Source organism: Arvicola amphibius, chromosome 12 (assembly GCF_903992535.2).
Source record: "Arvicola amphibius chromosome 12, mArvAmp1.2, whole genome shotgun sequence".
NCBI lineage: Eukaryota > Metazoa > Chordata > Mammalia > Rodentia > Cricetidae > Arvicola > Arvicola amphibius.
The window spans coordinates 80221726-80246999 of NC_052058.2; the positions used below are offsets into that span (position 1 = coordinate 80221726).

At 35.6% G+C, this 25274-nt stretch overlaps 1 protein-coding gene across 3 annotated transcripts in view; it reads left to right on the plus strand.

The window, feature by feature from the left end:
• Positions 1-25274, plus strand: part of LOC119827261 (complement factor H-like) — a 90680-nt gene that overhangs the window by 17583 nt on the left and 47823 nt on the right. For 2 of the 3 annotated variants that reach the window (XM_038348731.2, XM_038348732.2), the window contains exons 5-9: positions 417-608; positions 12012-12182; positions 14740-14913; positions 18792-18986; positions 19365-19541. In XM_038348731.2, the coding sequence (XP_038204659.1) occupies positions 417-608; positions 12012-12182; positions 14740-14913; positions 18792-18986; positions 19365-19541 (909 nt within the window). The remainder of the gene's footprint in view (positions 1-416; positions 609-12011; positions 12183-14739; positions 14914-18791; positions 18987-19364; positions 19542-25274) is intronic. The other variant, XM_038348733.2, reaches the window with a different exon arrangement.

A 25274-nucleotide genomic window follows, 5' to 3' on the forward strand; every position in this document is an offset into this window, starting at 1 on the left:
TTTAAGAAAAATAAAAATGTGAATACCGAGGTTGAAAGGAAAGGAAAATTAAGAACAATTTCTCCATCAGAAGAAATAACTTAAAAATTCATTGCTTTTCCATCTTATTAGAATGCTCCGTGGCATGCCATCAGTAAAACATTTGTATGTGATTGTTCCAGAGCTCATATTTTTAAATAGTTAAGAGACATTTGCAATCATGAAAATTCAAACTATTATTTGATGTTATTCCCATTCCCACAGAAACTGATAACCAAACTACTTATGTTAAATGATCTTTATCTCTTGCAAACAATCATAAATATTTCTAAAACATTTAAGTAAATTCCTCCAGGCTTATCTTGTTGGTGTTTTAATTCATATACACATGTAGAAGCTTTCAGTTCTCTCAGTGAAAATGGCACCTGTATTTTCAGTTGTTAAGTGCTTGCCAGTGACAGACCCGGAGAATGGAAGAATTGTGAGCGGTGCTGTAGAACCAGACCAGGAATATTCCTTTGGACATGTGGTACGCTTTGAATGCAATGCAGGCTTCAAGGTTGAAGGACAGAAAGAAATACATTGTTCAGAAAATGGCCTTTGGAGCAATGAGAAGCCCAGATGTGTGGGTAAGATGTACATATTTATCTGCTTGGTATTTGAATACTTTTAGCTATCCTTAGGAAAAATGTTCATTTCTTTTTAAGTATGTTTTTATTTAAAACAGAATTACTTTACTCTGATGCTTATTAATCATGACTGTTTCTCTATAATTGACTGAAGGTTTTTTTTTTTAACTGTAGCTGCATGACTTGGTTAATATGTAAGCAAAGGTCACTACCTGGTGTTGCTATTCACAGTCTAATTCAGCATTTCTGTTCTGTGGTATAAAATTGACTTTCAGAGCAGAATTTTATGAAGGTTTTGGAATCCAATGGTTTACTATATGTTTCTAATCATGCTCCATGATGGCATTAATTTTAATTAATATTATTAGGAAGAGTTATATATTTGTTGCAGGTTTTAATTTTTAAGACATTAATTACAATTTTAATGTTATTAAGAAGTGATATCACACACGTGCACACACATACACACACAAACACATTTTTGCAAGTTTACTGTTAGTTTTATTTATCTGAATTGAATCCACTAAATAAAACCTTGACTTATAGTAAACTGATACAATAAAATGTGAATCAATATTTCTTTGATTTTTGTTTCTCTCTTTTGTTTTTCTTTCTTTTCTCTTTTTGTTCTTTGTTTCTTTGGTTTTGAGACAGCTTCTCACAAAGACAGCCATGGCTGGTCTGAACTTGATATGCAGTCCATGTAGGTTCTACCTTACATTAATTTTCCTGAAGCTGCCTTATGAGTGCTGAGAACATAGGTACATGGCACCATACCTTGAAGGCATAAGTCACAAACAATCCCACATCAGTTTGGAATTATGATTAATAGAATGGTTATTTATTTAAAGGGGAAAAACTTACAGATCACTATTCCAGACAACAGCCTTCTGCAAGATCAGGAAAGGAGTCTAGTAGCCGGAATTGGATCTGGAAGTAAGAGAGTGAGCACAGGGCTACAGCTGATATTTAAAGAGCAAATGAGACCACGCCCAAGTGGGCTGGTATCTTTAAGTCTATTGGCTGAAGGAGTAGAAGCAGCTCCTGCAGCACCTCCCCCTTTTGTTTAAGTAAGAGAGTTCTAAACCTACTATGAAATTATATGCAATAAGAACAAATATCCTATTCTAACTAGCTTAAATAACTTGGCCAAGCCATGAGAAGAAAGTAACTACATTTATATAGTCTTCAACCCCATTGAAGATCTGAGACGGGAAATAATGTTACCTGAGTAATTAGGAAGTGCAATCAAACAACTTCCAAAACATGCAACAAATCACAGAGACAACTGGCTACCTGGGCAATCACCCAAAGTCACATTTGCACCGTTGAAGCAACCAACTTTGGCTAAGGCCTAACTTAACTGACATACCATTTTCAAAGGCAAGAAACTTTTCAAAACTATCTTACTGTGTCTTGGCATGATATGACAGTCCTGTTTTATCCATTTACAGATACTCTGTATCTCTGTCAGTGGTTGAGGTATGGGCATTTCTTTGCCCAAAGGCCAGTTCTGTCAAGAAGAAAGGCTCCAGGTGGAGTACATTTGGTGCTCAACATTTTCTCAGGAATAGATCTGTGTTGCCCGGAGCAATAGTGTCTCACTACCACGTAACTCTGAGTTAGATTAAAGGCTATTTTCTACAGCTCGTTGAAGAGGTTGAAGATTATCTATCTATACTGAATATAATCTCTATGTATCTAAAAACCTGATTAGTCTAATTATAAATAACAAACATAGATGACTATTGATCTATATCATTCTCAATATCTATCTAACTTAAAGACTAAGACAATAAACAACTGTGCAATAAATGAGGACAATGACCTCCAAATGTAAACAATGTACAAGTATACAATGCAATATGGTATATATATATATGTATATATATATATATATCAATACATAAACAATATATAAGTATCTTAATCAGAGGTAGAAATGTACACTGCAATATGGTAAATATATATATATATATATATATATATCAATACTAAATATATATATCTCAATACATAAAAATGTTTTAAACAGAGGTAGAAGCATGCATGCATGCAATAGTCAATATAATTTAACTTTGTATCAATATATAAGAATTGATACCAATATAATTGTCTAAAAAGCAATAACTCGCAAGTACCAATCTATTATCCCATCATCCAATTATCCCTTTTTTGAAAAAAGATCCCTAGGCTTATAAAATTCCTCCCTCAACCCTCAACTGTATACTAATAATAATCAACACTTAAATGATGTCCCTAAACCCAAGGACAAACTTTACTAGAAAAGGGGATGTTGTCCTCTAGAATTACTTCCAGCTGTCATGGAACAACGTTCTCTCTGGGGGATCCTGTGAAAGTAAAATAATGGTTAAATTTCAAGATCAATGTCTTTTAAAACTGCAAATAGTCTCTGAGTATTTTGTGGAGGTCTGACCAGAATGTTGTAAAAGATGTGCACCATTTCAGCTAACCAAGTTGGAACTGTCTTGTGCAGCTGGTACCCAAAACAGGTCTTGTAGTAGTGCTATCAGTATCATGCTATCATATCAACCAGGTGGAGTTGTTGTTATGGAGCCCCATCATCTTCCTGGAAACTTCAAAAATTACTGCAGGAAAATTCGTTGTTCATTGTGGAAAACTTAAATATTATTTATATAGACATATACAGACATGTATATTCAATGCAAGGTATGATAAAGACAAAAATAGATATGAAGAAAAGCAAAGATGTTTTCTAAATTCTTTTTTCTTAATGTCCCACATCAAATGGCACTTGACATGAGATAGAAACTCTGGGTTTTTTCTTTTAACAACATGCTTGGATTTAAAGAAGGACAGAGCCATTGTCCAAATCTAAAACCAGCTCTATATATTCATAAACATATACATACATATATATAAATGTATACATTGTATCATTTGTACTTACGAACCATATTTGATTTTCTTGATGATCCTTATTGGATAGTTATTTTTCTACCTGTCATCATCCAAACATCAGGAGTTTCTTGAATTTTTGAAGATGAGTATTTTCCTGCAAAGACAAGAACAGGACCCTGCCCTCATCCTAAATGCTTTTCTTACCACCTGTATGGTTATCACCAGTGTGGATGAGCTGTCATTTCTCTGTTTCAATGGGTTTCTCCTTTTCAAAGTGAATCTTTATTAATTTTGATGGTATCCATATCTTTTCATCTCCTGTGGAAATAAGAGCAAAACCCCTTCCCCAACTAGCACATCTCCTGGTTGCCATTGTGAAGTCAACACATCTTTGACATATACTGGTTGATTCAATTCAGAAGTTTTTTTCCATTATCTAATGCCTCTCTGCTGCTTTGTTCCTTTCTCATTAGTGCTAAGAAAATTCAAGGTTAATAAAGCATTATGCAATCTATTTATGGGGGTATTTTCCATCTCTTACTGTTTGTTCAGCATAACCTTTATAGTATGATTTAATCTTTCTAATAGCTGCCTGGCCTGTAGGATTATTTGGTATACCTGTAATGTGCTTTATGTTATAATAAGCAAAAAGACATTTCATTTTCTTAGATACATATGCTAGACTATTGTCTATCTTTATTTGTGCAGGTATACACATGATGGTCATAACTTCCAATAAATGTGTGATTACCGAATCAGACGTTTCTGAGCTCAGAGCAGTTGCCCATTGAAAACCTGAATACATGTCTATGGTGTGGTGTACATATTTTAATTTACCAAATTCCACAAAGTGGAACATATCCATCTGCCAGATTTCATTCCTTAGAATACCCTTTGGGTTACTCCCTGCAGGTGATGGTGTTTGATTATAGAAAGAGAAAGTAGGACACCTCTTTATAATCTCCTTAGTTTGTTGCCATGTAATAGAAAACTTTTTCTTTAAAACTTTACTATTGACGTGATTTTTTATGAAATTCTGAGGCCTGCAACATGCTTCCAATCAATAATTGATCAATTTCAGCATTACCTTTTGCTAGAGGACCAGGCAGACCAGTATGGGATTGGATGTGTGTTATGTTCATAGGACAAAGCCTATTCCTGATTATGTCTTGCACCTGGATAAAAAATGAAGTCAATTCTGTATCATCTTGTATAATATCAGCAGTTTCAATATGCAAGATAACTCTTTCTGCAAATTGTGAATCCATAACTATATTAAGAGGTTCTTTAAAATCCCTTAGCACCATAAGAATAGCATATAATTCTGCCATCTGGACAGAATTATAAGGGCTTTGTTCCACCTTACTCAATACTTCTGGTTTGTAACCTGCCTTCCCTGATTTATTTGCATCAGTGTAAAATGCATGGGCTCCAGCTATTGGTGCATCACGTACAATTCGAGGAAGAATCCAAGAAGTTCTCTTTATGAGGTTAAGTCTATCACTTTTGGGATAGTTGCTATTAATTTCTCCCCCCCCCCCCAAAATTAGCACAAGCTCTTTGCCATGGTTCATTGTCTTCCCATAACTTTTTTATTTCATCAGTAGTAAAAGGCACTATAATTTCTGTGCAGTCTATACCTGCTAGTTGATGAAGTCTCAGTTTACCTTTTATAATTAATTCAGAGACTTTTTCCACATAAGTTTTTAGGTTTTTACTTGGTTTATGTGGTATAAATATCCATTCTAAAATAATATCTTTCCTCTGCATCAAAATCCTTGTAGGAGAAATTCTGGAAGGCAATATGACTAGGATACAACTAAGATTTGGGTTCATCCTATTCATATGTGCCTCCTGTAATTTTTCCTTAACCATTGTCAGTTCCTTTTCTGCTTCAGCTGTTAATTTTTTGGGACTATTCAAATCTTTATCACCATCTAAGGTTTTGTTTAAATGAACTATTAGATCACATGTTATCCTAACAGCTGGTTGTAGACTGGAAATGTCTCCTAACAATCTTTGAAAGTCATTAAGAGTCCATAACTGGTCTCTCCTAATTTGTGACTTTTGTGTCCTAATTTTCTGTAAACCTATTCTGTAATCTACGTAATTAACAGAATTTCCTCTTTGAATCTTTTCGGGAGCAATTTGTAATCCCCATTTAGGCAAGACTTTCTTTACTTCTTCAAACATCCTTTCTAAAGTATCTTTATTTGAATCAGATAAAAATATGTCATCCACGTAATGGTAAATTATGGACTTGGGAAATTGCTTACAAATTATTTCCAATGGCTGACTTACAAAATATTGGAACAATATGGGACTACTGAGCATTCCCTGTGGGAGGATAGTCCATTGATATCTCCTAGTAGGCTGAGAATTATTATAAGTAGGCACTGTGAAGGCAAATTTTTCTCTATCCTTTTCTTGTAAAGGTATAGTGAAAAAACAGTCTTTCAAATCAATAACTATAAGAGGCCATGCTTTGGGTAATAGAGAAGGCAAAGGAATTCCAGATTGTAGAGGACTCCATACGTTGAATTACCTTGTTGGCAGCTCTTAGATCTGTCACCATTCTCCATTTACCAGATTTCTTTTTCACAAAAAACACAGGAGAATTCCAAGGGCTGGTTGATTCTTCAATATGGTGAGCTTCTTGAACAGCTCTTGTAACAGCTGTTCCAAAGCCTATAATTTATCTTCAGCTAGAGGCCACTGCTTGATCCATATTGGCTTCTCAGTTAACCATTTTAACGGTAGGGATATTTGTACCTCTAAAGGTTTGCTATTTGCTGTATATTCTTGTACAGCCTGAATGGCTGGCGACCTTTTTCCATAATACCTCATTATATCCTTCCCAAAATTATGAGTTCCTGGAACTACAGGAATGTTAATCTCGGTATTCCATTGCTGTAGCAGGTCATGGCCCCATAAATTTATTGCAATATTGGCTATATATGGCCTTAGTCTTTTTCTTTGCCCTTCAGGCCCTATGCATTCAACCCATCTTATGCTTTGTTTTACATGAGATAGGGTTCCAATTCCTAGGAACCGAACATCTACCTCTTGAAGAGGCCAATTCGGATGCCAAGATTCTGAAGCAATGATACTTACATCCATGCCTGTGTCTAATAATCCCTCAATAAAAATGTCATTTATTCAGACTCTCAGCTTTGGTCTTTGATCATTAATGGAAATCTGCCAAAATATATGTTTACTCTGTCCTACTGGATTTTTTGACTCATCCTCCACATGTAACCCATCATTTAGATCAGTATTGTTTTTTACAGCAGACATTGGAGTTTTTAATTTTCTTGGTGAGACATGTTCTCCACAGTAACTGGGAATTACTGGGCCACTTTTGGCTTGGGTGCCTGTGAGAGGCCCCCCAAGGGGTTTCCCGATGGTATGGGGTTGCCTTGTCTGTCTGTTGTTGATCTGCATTTGTTGGCCCAAGGTCAGCCTCCTACATATACCTAAAGGCTGAGGTCTCCTATTTTTGTCATTCCCAGAGGAGATATATATCACTTCTCCTACCCAAGATTCATCATTATAGCCAAATGTCTCAACATTCATAGTATGCTGAATCCATTCATCCAAAGGTGCTGATCTAGACCTTAAAGGCCCAATTATCTTTTTACATTATATGTTAGCATTTTCAAAAGCCAGAGATTCAAGAATTACTTGTTCAGCTTCTGGGTCTGTTACTCCTATTTACAGAGCCTTAATTAATCTTTGCAAAAAGTCAATAAAGGGTTTTTCTGTCCCTGCCTAACCCTGGTATATGATTCGACCCTTTTCCTTGGATCTTGTATTCTACTCCAAGCATTCAAGGCTGCTTTGTGACCTAGGGAAAATACTTCTTTGTCGCAAAGAGCTTGGACTTGTGTGTCGACATATGCTCCTACACCAAGAATTTTATCTTGGGAAACCTGCACACCTTTTGCTCTTTGCTGTTTCATATGTTTGGATTCTTCTCTGAAATAAATTCCAAACATCAAGGAAGGTCCATCATCTAATATTGCAGACACTAACTGAGAGAAATCATGAGAAGTAGCTCTGACATTAGAAGCCCAAGTCCTTATCATTTCCTTAACAAATGCAGAGTGCAAGCAATAATTAAAGACAGCTTGCTTAATTTCTTTTAGATCATTCATTCCTATTGACATCCATCTCCCTTCTTTGACTCCCTTTGAGCCTTTAGAAGTTGATGCTTTTTCAGAGTAAATTACAGGGTATGATGCTAAAACCCTGGGTAAAACAGTTCTGACAGCCAGTGGTGATGTTGTATCCTGTCCTTGTACCTTCTTACTCTGTTCACCAGCTTCAATAATTTCTTCAATTATTTCAAATTTTTTTATCATCATCTCTCTTAAAGCCTGAATCTCCTGATCTGCATGTGTTTCTAGTGATTTCACTAAGGTATCAATTTTTTGGTCCCCATTCTGCATCTGTGATTCCAAGGTTTCAACTTTCCCCTTCAAAGATAACATGTCTTCCCAGAACTTTTCTTGGATACATGTAGATTCCCATCCTAGAGGTACATTCTGTCTGTTATCTTGTCAAAACTTTGTGATAACTTCTGAACATCAAATTCAACAGCCTGAACCCTTTCAGGTAACTTCCTAGTACCCTTGGATATGGAGTCAATTTTGCCTATCACAGTATTCACTTGTTCAGATAACCTCTGATTTTCAATAATTTTAATCTTTTCAACTAGCCGTTCATTATTAGTCCATAAAGATTGTATCACTCTTAGGAGTGCCATATTCTTCCTTAATGATAGAATATGGAAAAGAAAACTGAAGCCAAGTAACCAGTAAATTGAGGTGTCCCCATAGTCATCCAAATCTCGCATGATATAATCCATTGTATTAGTAAAGAAAGCAGTATAAGTTGCATTGGAAATGAAAACTGCCACATTACCTATTATCCAGCAGGTGGTGATGTTGCCGAGTCACTCCTAGAACCACTGCAAAGGTGATGGAAACGGGGTTCTGTTTCAATGTCTGCCTTAGTATTTGTTAAAAACTGGGAAATATGAGTTGCTCAACAAAGTAAATGTAATTAAATCAATTCCATACACAGAACCAGAAACCCAGAATCCATGGGTAGAGAAGAGCAAACTGGAAGCCACGTATGCCTCCATGTGATGGAGTCACCCCGAGGGGTTGCAGCTTTTGGCAACCACTTGTGCTCTGATTCACGCCACTTAAGCGTTGTGCATGCAAGGGAAATTTAAAAACTACTCAGAAAAGGGCAAACCAGATGGTCAGAGACTCTCCAGGCCTGTGGAGCCTGGGAGGCATGGAGTTTAAATCCACATGGGGAGGCAAATGATAGGGTGCATGGGGTCTTGAAGCCAATCTGAGGCGTGTAAAGAGAAAATATAAAGAATTGCAGCAAGAAAAGCCACTGTGTCATAATTTATATTGAACTGCTGGTACCACGCAGAGGGCACAGGCCTTGGCTGAGGGACGGCTCATGCCAAACCGAGCTGGTGGCAGGCATCTGAGTGGGAGGAAGGGAGGGTTCTAAAACCAAATGTCGGGTGTCGGATAAGGCATAAGTCACAAACAATTCCACACCAGTTTGGAATTATGATTAATAGAATGGTTATTTACTTAAAGGGAAAAACTTACAGATCACCATCCCAGACAATAGCCCTCTTCGCGATCAGGAAAGGAGTCTAGTAGCCAGAAGTGGAGCTGGAAGCAAGAGAGTGAGCACACGGCTACAGCTGCTTTTTAAAGCAAACAAGACCACGCCCAAGCGGGCTGGTATCTTAAAGTCTATTGGCTGAAGGAGCGGAAGCAGCTCCTGCCGCAATACCTGTGGTATATTTTTTAATATTATCTAACATCTCCAATATTTTCACTATTTTTAGCATTGTCTACCTTACACCAAAGAAAGCAATGCTTTCTTTTTTTTTTAATTTTCTTTGTTTTGAGATTGTAATTAGGTCATTTCATTCCTCCAGGACATTAGGTGTTAACAAGTCTTTCTAACAACACTAATTCTTTGTAAAAATAATGTTGATATGTACATTCAGTGTGCCACATACTCTACACATTGAAGGTGCATGGGTGTTATTTATGTGCCTATAATTCAATGTCTCTGGCTAATGAATTTTAGGAAATTTTTATCCTTGCGATTAGTTTTCAAGAGATAGTAAGGTATTTTCAGATGCAAATACCTTTAAAAAAAAGCAAGCATAGCAGATCTCAGTAGGCCATGGGGGCAAAGGTGAAAAGACACCAAGGTGTCTAAGGTACAGTGATGTCCTGAGCCTCATCAGCTGCTACAGAAGCCCCACTACAGGATGTTGCTACATAACCCTATTACTGAGATTAGAACAAACATCTGTGTACTTCAGATAGGAAACTGACAACAGATCTACCACCAAAGTCTGCTTTGTGAACTAAAGAGTTTACTATAGCTCCAGGGGTAGAAGTGACCAAAGATAAGGGGCATCATCTAAAGCCTACCCCAGCATGAGTGCAGGCTCACAAAAGCTGCAAAGTTGGAGCACAATGCACAATGATCTGCAGCTTTTCTCCGAAGCTCATCTGATGCAAAACTATTTTATAGTGGTCATTACTGCTTTTGTATGCATGGGGAAGTAGGAGCCTAATCAATGTGCTCAATTTCAAGGACTTCCTGAGCATTTAAATTGTTTTCTCCTCAAGCTTAATGAACTTCCTTGGAAAATCGGATGGTTTACTTCCCTTCAGAACAATGGTTCTCAGCCTGTAGGTCATAACCCCATTTGGGGGTCAAATGGCCTTTTCACAGGAGTCACAAAACCACCTGCATATCAGATATTAACATTACAATTCACAAGTCACAAAATTACAGTTGTGAAGTAGAAACAACAATAATTTTATGGTTGGAGGTCACCATAATGTGAGGAACTTATTAAAAGGTTGCAACATTAGGAAGGCTGAGAACCACTGAGTAGGAGTTTCCCTCCTAGGTGGAATGTTTTATCTTAGAGGAAGTTGCTACTCAACAGTTGAACAGAGGAGAGCAGTCAGTAAGAGAATGAGCATAGACCAACACAGTTACTGTTTATACAAGTCTTAAATAACTCAGCTTGATTTGGGAAAGGATGAAAAATTTTGAAGTGACTATTTGAACGTTTATTTAGTTATAAATAAGACAAAATGAAATAAAAAAAGATGGGGAAGGGGCTTTGAGAGACCAGTTGCCAGTACCTCAAAGTTGGAGTGTTATATTTTAAGAGAAGTGTGTTAAAAGTGGTGGCCAGGACTTCTCAAGAAAAGACCCTCGTTTTCAAGGGTGGCGATTTCCCCCTTAACTCTATAACCCGAACCAACAGATGCAATTAGCAAGAGGTTATTTTATTAATTTCACAGGCGTCTGTGGGTGAATCAGCAGGTCTCACCAACTGATCACCCCGATCCAACTCTTTATTCAGCTTTTATAGGTTTACAGGTTACATGGGGGGGGGCTTAGTAACAGTAATTCTATTGGTAGGGGCTTGGGTAATCTTGGGGACAGTCCCATTTGTCTGTTCCCAGGTTTTCTCGCAAGGTATACTTCATCAATTTGACAGCTGTGATAAGGAGGTCTGAGATCTTAGTCCGGTCAGCTAATCTCTTGACCAGATGTATCCCATAAAATACCCTGCTGTGGTGCCAGTTGTCCATAACGGAGACAGTATCTGACCCAAAGGTCACCTTATCTCTGTCTCCTAAAGGTTAGCTCAGTTCACGTCTGTCGTTTATCAGGACTGGCCAGGACACCATTCTAAATTTATAGGGGGGCGGTCTCGTCTTGTAAATGAAAAAGCCAGTCGTAAAATGACCTAAGCTTCCCAAACATCTGAGAAAACAGCTCCCTGTGAGTGAATGATCCTTGATCTGCTAGAAAAGCTGCTGATGGTCTGTTCTCATTCTCCCAGACTTGCAACTATATATATATATATATATATATATATATATATATATATATATATTCCTCATTTTTGGAATCCATATTTATTTATTTATTGGACTCTTCACTTAAGGTTTCTGTCCTTAGTTTTTTGTGGGAAAATCGTATGCATGGTGAAGACAGAAAAACAGAAGTCTATGACTTTTCAAAGATCAAATGGAACATGACTTTAATAGATTTTTTTCAAAAAAGTGTAGTCCTGAAAATTACTGTGGATAATCATAAGATGTGTTATTTTGTAGATTATTCAATGAAAATATTAACCTGCAAGGCTGTGTCCATTTTCATTTTCACAAGAGCTGTTATATATGGCCATTTATTTCAAGAGGCTAATTTACCATAATGCTAAAAACAATTAATTACACTTTTAACTTTCAAAAATGAATATTTAAACAGCAGATACATGATTAGGAAAGCAGTCAAGTCAAAGCAATTGTTGCTTAGTTGGTTGGTTTTGGCTGATTGACCTAACGGAAACAAACACTGTCATTGTGAAAATATATCTTGCCCAGCAGAGTTTCTTTCACAGAAAACATAATACAATTACTCTTTTGCATTTAGAAATTTACTGCACAGAACCAAACGCTGAAAATATAGAATCTCTATCTAAGAAAACAGTTTACAAGGAGAATGAAAGGTATCAGTATCAATGTCAGAAAGGTTTTGTGTACAGAGAAAGAGGGGATGCCATCTGCACAGCTTCTGGATGGAGTCCTCAGCCTTTCTGTGAAGGTAAAGTTATTGTTATTTTCTAAGTCTTTTATTATTTAAGAAGTTGTCCAGTGAGTGGAAAAGAATGAAGGCTGTAGTTAGACTTTTCTTTGGACTGTCAGCTCACACACAAAAAAATTGAAATGGAGACTTATTATTAATTATGAAAGCTCAGTCTATAGCTTAGTCTTATTCCGTTAGCTCTTATAACTTAGCCTGTTTCTATTTATGTACATGTTGTTGTGTGATTCATGGCTTTTACATCTCCTGCTGCTTGTCTGTTCTCTCTGCCTCTGCTGGCAACTATTTTCTTCTCTCCAACTCCTCTCTGTTCCAAGAAGTCCCACCCAATCGCTTTCTGCTTATCTAATGGCTATTCAGTTCATTATTAAACCAATCACATTGACACATTTTCACACAATGTAAAAAAATATTCTACAACAGATAACCACACAGATCAATGTTCAGCTGATAGCATTGAGTCTAACCATTTGTTTTCATGGCATTTATCATTTCTAATCAGAGAAGCAGTATCTGCAGTAGTCCTCTGGCATTAAACCACTTCCATATGTTTAATTCCAGGTATTCTCCTAATTAGACCATTTATCCACTAAAAGATCAAAATATAACCCATAAAATGTTATTTTTTATTAAGTCATTTTCTTGCACATAAGAACTTTTCAAACAGTTATTTCAGCCTCCAGTGAATAAAGAGCATGAAGAATTAGAGCCCAGCATGGTAGAGCACACCTTTAATCCCAGCACTCTGGAGGCAGAGACAGGTAGATCTCTGTGATTTTACAGCCAGTCTGGTGTACAAGGGCTAATTAAAGGACAAACTCCAAAGTTGCAGAGAAAGTCTGTCTCAGAAAAAAAAAAACACAACATAGGGAATTGAACTTTGTTTCATATATATAATTTGGTGTGTAATGACTATTACGCTGAAGCCTAATGCTTCCATATTTTTCTCGGCCACTTAACCACTTAACTAAAGCCTCTTCCTTGGCATTTGTTTGTTTTTAATCTGAGAAGTATGTATGGTTCCCCAAGTGTGCCTTTGCACATCCTAGGTTTGCTTCTTTTGAAAGAGAGAGTGGGAAGGGAAGGAAAGGGAGATTCAACATTTAATTTTCTTTTTAAATATTTCTCAAACAAAATTACAAGTCAAATATTAAATGTTTAACTCTGTGTTCTTGAAGGTCTTTATCATTAAGGAGAGAGTTAATGGAGGGTACTCTCACAAGACAGTAAATAACAGTTTGATAATATAAATATAGAGACCTGCAGTAACTTATATAAGCATGCAAATCTCTTACAATGTGCTTCATTTTGCTGAGTGAACAGAACCTCAATCTCCCTGACACCACATAGCTGAAAACACACTTTGTCACAGTTAGAGTCACAAGAAGCTTGGAATTCATAAGTGATCAAAATTCAAACAAGATAATATAAAACTTCCTTCTAGATATTTGTAACCAGACTAGGGATTTCAAATCAACTTCTAACCATATTTTTCTGCAAAACAAAAGACATAGCTTCCAAATTCAGTATGTTGTTCCATGTAAATCAGAAGATACATTTACTTCAATTAGGAAGGGCTGAGAAATCTTTACAACTGTTCCAGAAGCAAGAAATTGTGAATATTAATAAATAGGCCTAATGAAAGTCTGAGGCTAACAATGACAATCAAAAAAATAGAAAGTACAAGACACTGTTAACATTATATATGATGAAGTTATTGCTGGTTATGGAATCAAGAAGCACTACATGTGATGGCTTCAAGAAAGAAAAATTTTTACCAGAGAGGTGTAACATGAGGGCCTGCTTGTTTGACGTTTCTGTTTTTCCCAGTTCCCATATTCGTTAGGTCCCAAAGAATCCCACAGAAGTCTCCATAAGTTATAAACTGATTGGCCCATTAGCTCAGGCTTCGTATTAGCTCTTATAATATACATTAGCCCATTATTCTAGTATATGTTAGCCACAGATTCAGTACCTTTTTCAGCAGGGCAGGTCACATTCTGATTCTTCGGTGTCTGGACAGGACTGGGGAAAGAGCTTCCTTCTTGTCAGAATACTCCTGTTTTCATTGCCCTGCCTCTACTTCCTGTCTGGTTGTCCTGCCTACACTTCCTGCCTGTCTACTGGCCAATCAGCATTTATTTAAAATATAATTGACAGAATATACACAATTGTCCCACACCATAGAGGTACAAATCCATCATGCGGAGAGAGAGGAAGCCGTACTGATATGTGAAGCATAAGTAGATGTGACATAGATATTTCAATGTCATTTTTACATTTATCAGTGCAAGTAAATAGTATCTGCCATTTAATGTTCATATTCTTCAATTTAATGAGAATTAAATATTCCTCTAGCTGGGCAGTGGTGACACACAACTTTAATCCCAGTTGTCTGGAGGCAGAGGTAGGCAGATCTCTGTGAGTTCGAGGCCAGCCTGGTATGTAAGAGATAGTTCCAGGATAGCTAGGACTGGTACACAGAGAAACCCTGTATTGAAAAACTAAAAAAAAAAGTTAAATAAATTCCTCATTATTTGCATATGTTTCTTTTCAGAAAGGATATGTCATCCTCCTTCTCTTGCAAATGGTGACTACACACCTCACAGGATTAAACACAGAGCTGGTGATGAAATCGAATATAGGTGTAAAGAAGGCTTCTCTCCTGCAACCCGGGAAACTCTTGTCAAGTGTACAAGTACTGGCTGGATCCCTTATCCGAGATGTACCTGTAAGCTATTTTATGTATTGAATCCCCATAATTATTGTAGGAGGCCACTTTTTGGTTTCCTGGCTGCCCAGACTCCCAAAATAACCATACAGAAACTGTATTAATTAAATCACTGCTTGGGCTATTAGCTCTAATTTACTATTGGCTCACTTTTACATCTTAATTTAACCCATTTCTATTAATCTGTGCATCACCACGAGGTCATGGCCTACCAGAAAAGTTTCCGTGAGTCTTTCTCCAGCAGCAGACCCAAGGCTTCTCTCTTTTTACATCTACATTCATATGGGAATGTGATCTGCAATTCTCTTTCTCTGTTGAAGTCTCATGTGGTTTGGGCATCAGGGTTTCTCTGGCCTCATAAAATGAATTGAGCAATGTTATTTTTCTGTGGAATAATTTGAGGAATATTATTAATTCTTTGAATGTCTGCTAGAATTGTGCTCTAAAACAATCCTCTAATTTTTTAAGACTGCATTTATTTCTATAGGGTTTATAGGTCTATTTAAACTGTTTATTTAATCAATTTTTTTCTTTTTTCTTTATTTTTTTTGGTTTTTCTAGACAGGGTTTCTCTGCAGCTTTTTTAGAGCCTGTCCTGGAACTAGCTCTTGTAGACCAGGCTGACCTCGAACTCACAGAGATCCGCCTGCCTCTGCCTCCCGAGTGCTGGGATTAAAGGCGTGCGCCACCACCGCCCGGCTATTTAATCAATTTTGATTTAACTTTGGTAAAATTATAGAGAAATTTTTTTATTTCTTTTAGATTTTCCAATTTTGTAGAGTTCATGTTTTTTTAAAATATCTCTATATGATTCGATATTTTTCTAGGTGTCCATTGTTATATTTCCCTTTTTCTTTCTGATTTTTTGTTTATTTGAATATTCTCTGCCTGCCTTTTGTTAGTTTGGAGAAAGGTTTCTGTATCCTGTTGATTTCCTCAAAAAACCAACTCTTTTTTTTAAATTATTCTTTGTACTGTCTTTTTTGTTTCCATTTTATTGAATTCAGCCTCTGCTTGCTTATTTCTTGCTGTTTTTTACTCCTGTTGAGTGTGCTTATTTCTTTTCATTCTACAGCTATCAGGTGTGCTGTCATGTTGCTAATATGAAATTTTTCTACTTTCTAATCTAGGCACTTACTGTTAAGTACTCTCCATTTGTATTACTTTCATTGTATCCCATAAGCTTGAGTATGCTGTGTATTCCTTTTCATAGAATTCTCTAGTAAGTTGATAATTTCTTTCTTTATTTTTGCCTGGGCCCAGTAACCATTCAACGGAGAGTTGTTCAGATTGCATGAGCCTGTGAGCTTTCTGTTGTTTCTGCTGTTGTTAGATTGACCTTTACTCCACGATAGGATGCATATAGTTATATCAGTTTGCTTGTATCTATTGAGACTTGCTTTGTTTCTGAGTATGTGGCCAGTTTTGGAGAAAGGTCAATGAGTAGATGAGAAGAAGGTATCTTCTTTTATTTCTGGGTGAAATATTCTGAAAGTATTTTAGGGAGATTTGATTTATAATGCTTTTTATGTCCAGTATTCTCTGTTCAATTTTTGCCTGGATGACTTGTCCATTGGTAAGAATGGGGTATGTAAATCCTCAACTCTCAGTGTATGAAGGTCATTATGTGATTTTAGCTGTAGTAGTACTCCTTTTACAAAAGTAAGTGTCCTTGTGTTTGGAGCATAGATATCAAGAATTGAAATGTCACCTTGGGGGATTTTTCTTTTGATGGGTATGTTGTATCCTCAATTTCTTTTTATTAATTTTGGTTTGAAGTCTATATTGTTAAATATTAAAATGGCTATACCAGCTTGCCTTTTAGGATCATTTTGTTGGAATACTTTTTTTGCATCCTGTATGGTGAGATGTCCTTTTTGTATGCAGCAGAAGAATGGCTCCTAAATTAAAGTTTATCTCTTAATCTGTATCTTTTTATTGGGGAATAGAGTCAATTGATGTTAAGAAATATCAATGACCAATGATTGTTTATTTCTGTTATTTTGTTGTCATTGTTGCTAATGACACACCTGCCATGGACTTTTGAGTTGGTTTACAAATACATGCGTGAAATCTGTATACTGCAGTGAACTTCAAACCCAACACCCACAATGCAGATTTCCCCAAAGGTACCTGGTCTGTCTGTTGCCTAAATATATCTGAATCTGAGTTTCTTTCACAGCAGAATTTCTGGTGTTTTGCTGGATAAAATGACAAATCTCCCTGTAATATCATTAAATACCTTTTCTACTTAAAATGTGTAATGCTCTCTTCTCAGGCCTGTCCAATTACTCATTTTTTTTCATCAAATGTTTTTCAGTTTAGGGAAAAAACAGTATAAATTCAAAACTGGAGCAATACAAAGCATGGTGATCATGAATCTTCATTAGAAGAAAATCTACAAATTGATCTTTTGTGCCATTTTGAATCTGAATTAGGATGAAATTTATCAATAATAATTAGGAAATCCTATGATAGATCAAAAGATGAACTGTGCTAGTACTTACTTAAAGCAGTTGAAAATTAGTAAATATATTAATCAATGTTGTGAGTAGCCTGAATCAAAAGTGTGATGAACAAAACCATCATTGCTGAAGGGGTCAAAACTTGCATCTGGAAAAGTGTAATATTCTAATGGGGCAGCTCTAAGTACTGACTACTGCTGGTCATCACGTTGAGAAATATTGACTTGTTTTGATGAATCACTTATAAAAGAGACAAAGACAGATTTGTCTTTGCCCACATGATAATGAAGATTAATTAAAAGTTAGAGGAATGTATCTAAAAGGCTATAATATTCCTAGGTTAAACCATGTCTCCTTTTGGAACCCTTTAAAAGAAATCTCAGCAAGTTAATTTAATTTCTTGATGTCCTATGAAAAGTAAAATTCTCAAATTTTAAAGGACACTCAAGATAAAAAGAATTAAATTTATAAACCATTCAACAAATGTGTGTGTGTGAACAAGGAAGCTATAAGTGATTTCTGTGTTTTGGTATGTATTGGAGGAATTCTTTAACATACCACCTGAGGGTCCCTGAAGGAGAATCATACTACATAGAAAATTATATGCTGTATTAGGAGCGGTGGGCTACTTACCACTGCCCGACTCCTGGCTAGTTTACCAGAAATAATTACATGGAAACTGTATTCATTTAAACACTGTCTGGCCCATTATATCTAGCCTCTTCTTGGCTAACTCTCACATCTTAATTAACCCATTTCTAATAATCTGTATATCACTACGTGACTGTGGCTTACCGGGATGAGTCTAACATATGTCCATCTCGAAGAGGAGAGCCATTGACTCTGCTTTCTTTCTCCCAGCATTCTGTTCAGTCTACTCCACCTATCTAAGCTGCTGTTTTATCAAAAGGCCAAGACATTCTCTTTATTTGACCAATGAAAGCAATACATAGAAAGAAGACCCTCCTATATCAATTATACTATTCTGATATTAAAATATTTATTATTTATAAATAAGAACATGATGAGGAAAAAAATTAATGAAACATTACATATAAATTCATTAATGCAACAAACAACATATATATGAATTTACAAAGATAGTTCATTGCAATTTAATCACATTATATTTCAGTTCTGATAAAAATTATAAATATTCAATTATCATACTGGATATTAACAAATATCCCTGACCCATATCTCTGGTAACCTGTGAGGCATAACTTGATTTCCTGAGGAAAGACATCCTCACATACCTCAGCAGTCTGGATTCTACCTGTCTCCTTCTCTGAACACTCTTAGACTTGCAGTTATTGTAATTATTAGAAACTAATTCATGGATTGAGTGGTTTATCTCTGATATGAGTGTTTTTCTGTCTTTTTGTTTTTATGTCTTTTTGTTTTTATTGCAAGTTCAACCTTGTGATTTTCCACAAATCAAAAATGGAGAACTATATAATGAAAATAGGTACAAACCCTACTTCCCAGCACAAATAGGAAATGAGTACTACTATCACTGCAAACCAAGATTTGTGACTCCTTCAAGAAAAGACTGGGAAAAAATTCGCTGCACTGTACAAGGGTGGGAGCCTGCAGTCCCATGCCTCAGTAAGTCAATGTCTATATTAAATTATGTTTACTTCTGTCAAAGAGTGGAAAGAGAAGATAGCATACATAATTACAGCTGGGTCTGTTCTGTTAAGAAACAGAAGAGTTTTTGAGCAAAAAGACTAGTTTCTGTCCTTTATGAATAGCTCTTCATAAAATGTATGTGAAAAATAGGGACTATGAGAATACCTTTATTGCTTGCATATTTTTACAAAACTAAAGATAATGCTACTTTTTGAAACATTTGGTATTGTTTTCATTTTTGAATGTCACACACACTTATTTAACTATTGTAAAGATAAACTTTAGTTTTTTGAAAAAATAAATGAGTGTTTTTTGTTTTTAGTTTAAGATTTACAGTAAATTTATGGTCCTTAGGATTATGTGAAACCCATTATATAAAGAATGGGGAATTTTTACAACAGAGAGGAAACTACATACAGGATCAGTCTGTAACAGTCCGGTGTTACTCTGGCTACAGTCTTCCAAATGATCAGGACACAGTTACATGCACAGAGAACGGCTGGTCTCCTCAACCCAAATGCACCCGTGTCAGTAAGTACCCATCTCTGAGATCACAAGATGCTCTTGTTTCCCCATCCCATGTATATTAACTGTGTCAAAATGTTTCTTTTTGAATGTGTATAAGTGAATACTATGGATTCTTGGCAAGTATATAGCAGTGTAAACACAACTATCAGCCATTAAAACAAAATACTGAGTAAACTTTGGTGAATTTATAGTTCTATAAACTTTGAAATCCCTTTGTCATTGGATTCAAAATAATTTTTAAAATATAGTTTAAAATTAACCAAATATGATAATAGCTACACACATCTTTCATATATTGAAGTAGTAACATGCCATTTTAAAGAATTGATAATTGCCATTGAATCCCTTGTAATGTGTAACTGGGAAGGAAATTCTGAGATATGGTGTATTTTCTAGATTTTATGTTTTTCTCCAATCTCTGGACTAATAGATTTCTACTGATGGTTACTTCATATTCTATGTTCTTTAAGTGACTGTGCGGTGTCATACCTTATTTTCAGAATCAATGTCTATAAAATGATAAACATAATAGTGCATATTTGATTCTTTCCTTATCATTTGGGTTTTAGAAATATAATTCTAAGCCAAATTGCAAAAAACAATTTTCAGGGGTAGTTTTTTAAGTCAATACATTTGTTATTAGTTTGCTCCAATATTAAGAATTCTAACAATCAGAGTTGCATGTATTCTTTATTTAATATAGATTTTCAACATCTTTTAAATAACTTTGGTTAGATTTAAAGGACATTATTTTGAATTTGCAGAATAATTTTAAGATAATTAATTATATAATCATATTTAAAGGTTTAATCTGTTTTTGAATGTTTGTCAACTGCCTTCTATTGTACCATTTTGTTGATGAGAAACTTTTGTTTGCATTATTTTTTGGTACTGTCCATTATATATTTAATCTCTAAGAAATTGTATATTCAGTAATTAAATTAAAATTTTAAATTTAAATTTTTAATATTAGTGAACTGTTTAACATTTCTACTGAGTTCTTATTTGATAGCCTTTCCACCATGCTGGTTTTGCTCATATTTTTAATTTTATGAATTCTTTCTAGTGTCTTTGTTAATAGTGCTGATCTATATGAAAACACTGATTTTTCATATTTCTGTGTCTTTTCATTTTATAAAAATCCTGTCCAGATAAATTGCTTCAGCTTTATTTCTCCAAGAAATTCAGAGATCTTAAAACAACTGACAGTTTAATACACACTTTCACAGGACTCACCTGTGAAAAATTATTTCTATTCAGGAATAGTTCAAATATGTTTAGAGTTCAGGTCAGTGTTATTGACAAATGAGTGTGCTTATATGAATACAACCCATCAAGTTAAACTAGTCTTAATCTAATGAGGAATTTCTCTTATTCTCTTTCTTTTCCAATCTACCACCATAAGTAATAACATTTCTTTTTGTTACTGTAGTGTTGTGTTTCTACTTCTTTATATCAGTAGATTTAAGTATCATGTTTTCAAACTTAATTCCATGATTTTCAGAAGTATATCAGTGTCATTCTTCTAAGTTGTGACTTGTAAATTAACTGACTTTTATTGTTGAGCAATAACTTTGCATAGATACATAATAATTTAGTTGTACATATCATTTTAAGAAACATTTTCGCTTTTAAATCTTAACAATTTTTGAGCCGTATATGAAAATTTAAAGATATGTCATTGGATTAAAATTGATAATGTAATTCTTTGATAAATATCTAAAACTGATATTTATAAGTAATTTGGCATGTGCTTAATTCAGTCTGTAAGAATCTGGCATATGGATTTTATGGCATATGTAAAATATGGCATAGGGACATATTTTATTCATAACAACAAGGAACAAGCTTCAGTTGACTTTTTTCCCTCTAAAAATCAGGAGACTGAGATTTTATAATCTAAAGACTTCAGACTAGGAGTGTATTATTTACTTTAATTTTATCTTCCTAGTGGCTAAAAATAGTAATTATCTAAGAATATTCCATTTTAGTCGCATGATTTCTTTTATAATTTATTTTATAACCCTTTCCATATCTAGAGTATGATTCCTTTATCAAGTTTGTGAAGATTTTCTTGTATCACATTGTAACAGGAATGGGGCCTGCTTGTTGAGGTTTTTGTCCTGCCCAGTTCCCCACAGCTGATTAGCCCCAAAGAAAATCACACAGAGATCTCTATAAGTTATAAAGCTTATTGGCCCATTAGCTAAGGCTACTTATTAGCTCTTGTAGCTTATATTACCCATTATTCTGATCTATTTTAACCATATGGCTCCATAACTTTTTCAGCTGGCAGGTCACATCTTGCTTTCTCGGTGGTCTGTGCAGGACTGGGAGGAATCAACTTCCTCCTTCCCAGAATCCTCCTGTTCTCATTGCATCATTAATACTTCCTGTCTGGTTTTCCCACCTATACTTCCTGCCTGCCCAATCAGCGTTTATTTAAAACATGATTGACAGAATACAGACAATTCTCCTGCACCATGACATGACTCATGAGTTTCTAGTGGTTATTTCTAGTAACTTTATTTTGACACTCAGAGGCCCAAGTAAATAATTGTGATTTATTTTTGCTTATGTAGGAAATTTAAAAACAATTTTAATTTTTTGAGAATTCCCTTTTTATAGGTCTTTGAAAATTCATAAAATGTTTTATTATATTCACCTATCCCCAACTATTCTCTGTTATATGTCCCTTCTACTACCCTCTGAACTGTGTGTCCTCTTTTCTTCTCCTCCTAAATTAAATATTTAATTTATTAATTAAATAATAATTATTATTTTATGTGTATGAGGGCTCTCTCTGCATGCATGTATGCAGGCCAGAAGATGGCATCAGATCCCATAGCATATGGTTCTGAGCCAATTTGTAGTTGCTGGAAACTGAATTTATGTCCTCTGGAAGAGAAGCCAGTACTCTTAACTACTAAGCCATCTCTCCATCTGCTTTCTTTTCTTCTTAAAAATAATCCATGAAACACAATTTATGCTGTTTCTATTCTTGCATGTGTGGTATTACACTGAAGAGTAGCTGATTTACCAGGGGTATGCTCATAAAGAAAATCATTCTCCCTTTGCCATCAGATGATAGGGGTGGAATCATGTGTTCCCCACCACCAACTGTAGGCAGATACTGCTCTTTCATTTCCCTACTGCTCAGACCCGAATAATCACACCGAAACTATGTTAATTACAACACTGGCCAATGATTCAGGAATATTTCTAGCTAGCTCTTACATCTTGAATGAACCCATTTTCGCAACCACTCAGAACTCACATGTACATTTTCCTTGCTGCGTCTGAAAAATACTGCTTCCCGGTAATCATGTACCTTTTCTGGTCCTTCTACTCTTTCTGCTCCTTGAGACATGGTAATAGAGAATGTGGTAAAGATATCCCATATAAGGCTGAATATTCCAGTCTTATTCTCTGTATGTTGATCACTTCTAAGTATGTGTGTTACATAAAATCAACTACAAATAGAAGCTCCTCTAGTGAGAGTTGTGAGGTGTGTTAATTTATTGAAATTTCATCAAAATTCATCTCTCATGAGCAAGTACTGTATATATCATTTTATTTTCTCTCTTCTCCTATATAGTCCCCTCTTTTCATCCCTCTCAAATTCATGACCTCTTCTTTTTTAAATATAATTGTTCACACACATGTATGCTCACGCATGTGCACACACGCACATACACCCTACCAAGTCCATTTAGGGCTGCTTGAATGTACTTATATTTTGGCCTGGTCACTTGAGATTGAACAACTTATTGGGTGGGATCATTTCAAGAGAAGATTGATTTTCCTCTGCCAGAAAACATTAATTAAGTATAGCTCTTCATCTAGGGATTGAGATCATGAGAATTTCTCGATGTGTATTAGCATGTCTACTTCTCTTGTGCTGAACAACCTTATGAAATTTTGTGAGCGCAGTTTCCTTGTCATAGAAAGGCACTGTGTCATAGTGGACATCCTGATTCTCTGGCTCTTCACAATCTTTCTGTTACTTCTTCTATAATATACTTAAGCCCGAGGTATACCGATTCTCTTGAAGATTAATTAACTGGAGTTTGTCAACCCACAGTCAGTTGTTGTCTGCATTTAGACCTGCTGTGTGTTTCTGTATTAACCTCCTTTTTTGTTGCAAAGACTGAAGCTTCTTTGATAATGGGTAGGAATGAGAGTGCCGGGGACATAGACTGGGATGATGACAGGTTGCTAGTAGCCCTGCCAGAGACCAGGCCTTAGTCTCAGTTTACTAGAACAGTCTGGAGCTGCTCAAGCAGTTCTCACGAAAACCATAATTGAGGGGCCACCAATCAGCAGGTGACCCACAGCCTTCTGCTTGCTAAAGATAGCTTTTCCTATCCTGTCTCTGGAAAGTCCCTAACCACTACAGCCACCTATCAATCCTATAACAACCCATAACAATCCACCAATCAACCCCTAGACTAATTTATCCTCCTTGGAATTCTAACACCATTAAAAAGGAGTCGGGAAGCTTCTCTCAGTATTGCTATTTGCTGCTTTGTCAGGTGGTCAGATGCCTACATGTAGGTAATTTTTAATAACTGCTTTTGCTGATTGCACGCATGATGGGTGGTCTTTTATAGGACATCTCATGGACCTTAACAAGGGCAACACATATCTTTGTGTACAGGTATAAGTATTTACATTACCATTAGAAACAGTACTGGTTTAATGAAGTGGTAGTAATAGGTTCTCCTCTAGAGTAGTTTGCTACATTGATTGCACCAGGTATGAATTCCTGCTTATTGGGACTTAGATCCAATTATACAGTCATTGGTTACTACTGATTTTATATTTATATGTATTTATATGATTTTATATTTATATTTATATTTATATGTATATATATATATATCACTATTTCACAATTAACAATGTCTTATTCTGCTAGTTATTGGGTTTTATAAGCTTTACAGCTGGAGAGGGCTTTACTTGCTTTTCTCCCTTTGCAGGATGAATTTGCTGGATCCTTTGTAGACAGATGTTAGTTTTCTACAGCTGTGACTACCATATTCACACATGCAGATTTTGAGAAACTAGCTTTTTCCTATCTTGAGATTCTAAGCATTTCGTGTTGGCATCTCAGACCTCAGGCAACATAATTGAAAACATCCTTTCTTTTGCTCATTTGCCATCTGCATGTTTTCTCTGAGAAAGGTTCTTCAAAATGTTGCCTACTTTTTACTTCTTTGTTTTGTTTCTGCTCAATTTTGAGATGACTTAGTATACTGTGGCTGTTAGCCTTCTGTAGGCTAGTGCTCTTCACAATATTTCCTCATTGTTACAGCTCTACTTACAGTCTGTCTTTCAGGAGCAAATGTTTACTTTTCACATTTTTTTGTTTCTATTAGTTCTTTGAGAACTTCACAAAACATATTTTGGTCATATTTACCTCCCTCCCCAAATTCCTTCCATATCTGCCTCCTGTTCCCAACCACCCAATTTATCATTTTTAAAAAAAAAATATTTGTGTTGTCCCTCCACTCTTGGGTGTGTGTCCATCCACTGCAACATTGCCAATCCTCTCCCTCTGACATCATGCGCAAGATTTGCACAGCTGAAGTCAGACAAAATTCCAAAATCTAAGTGGAGGTAGACACAAAGTCTCCCCCACTGAGCTATGGCTCTATTTGTCAATGATACTAAGCGTTTTGATGCTATCCAACATACCAAAAAATTTCAATTATTCTTTCTTTTTTTCCATCA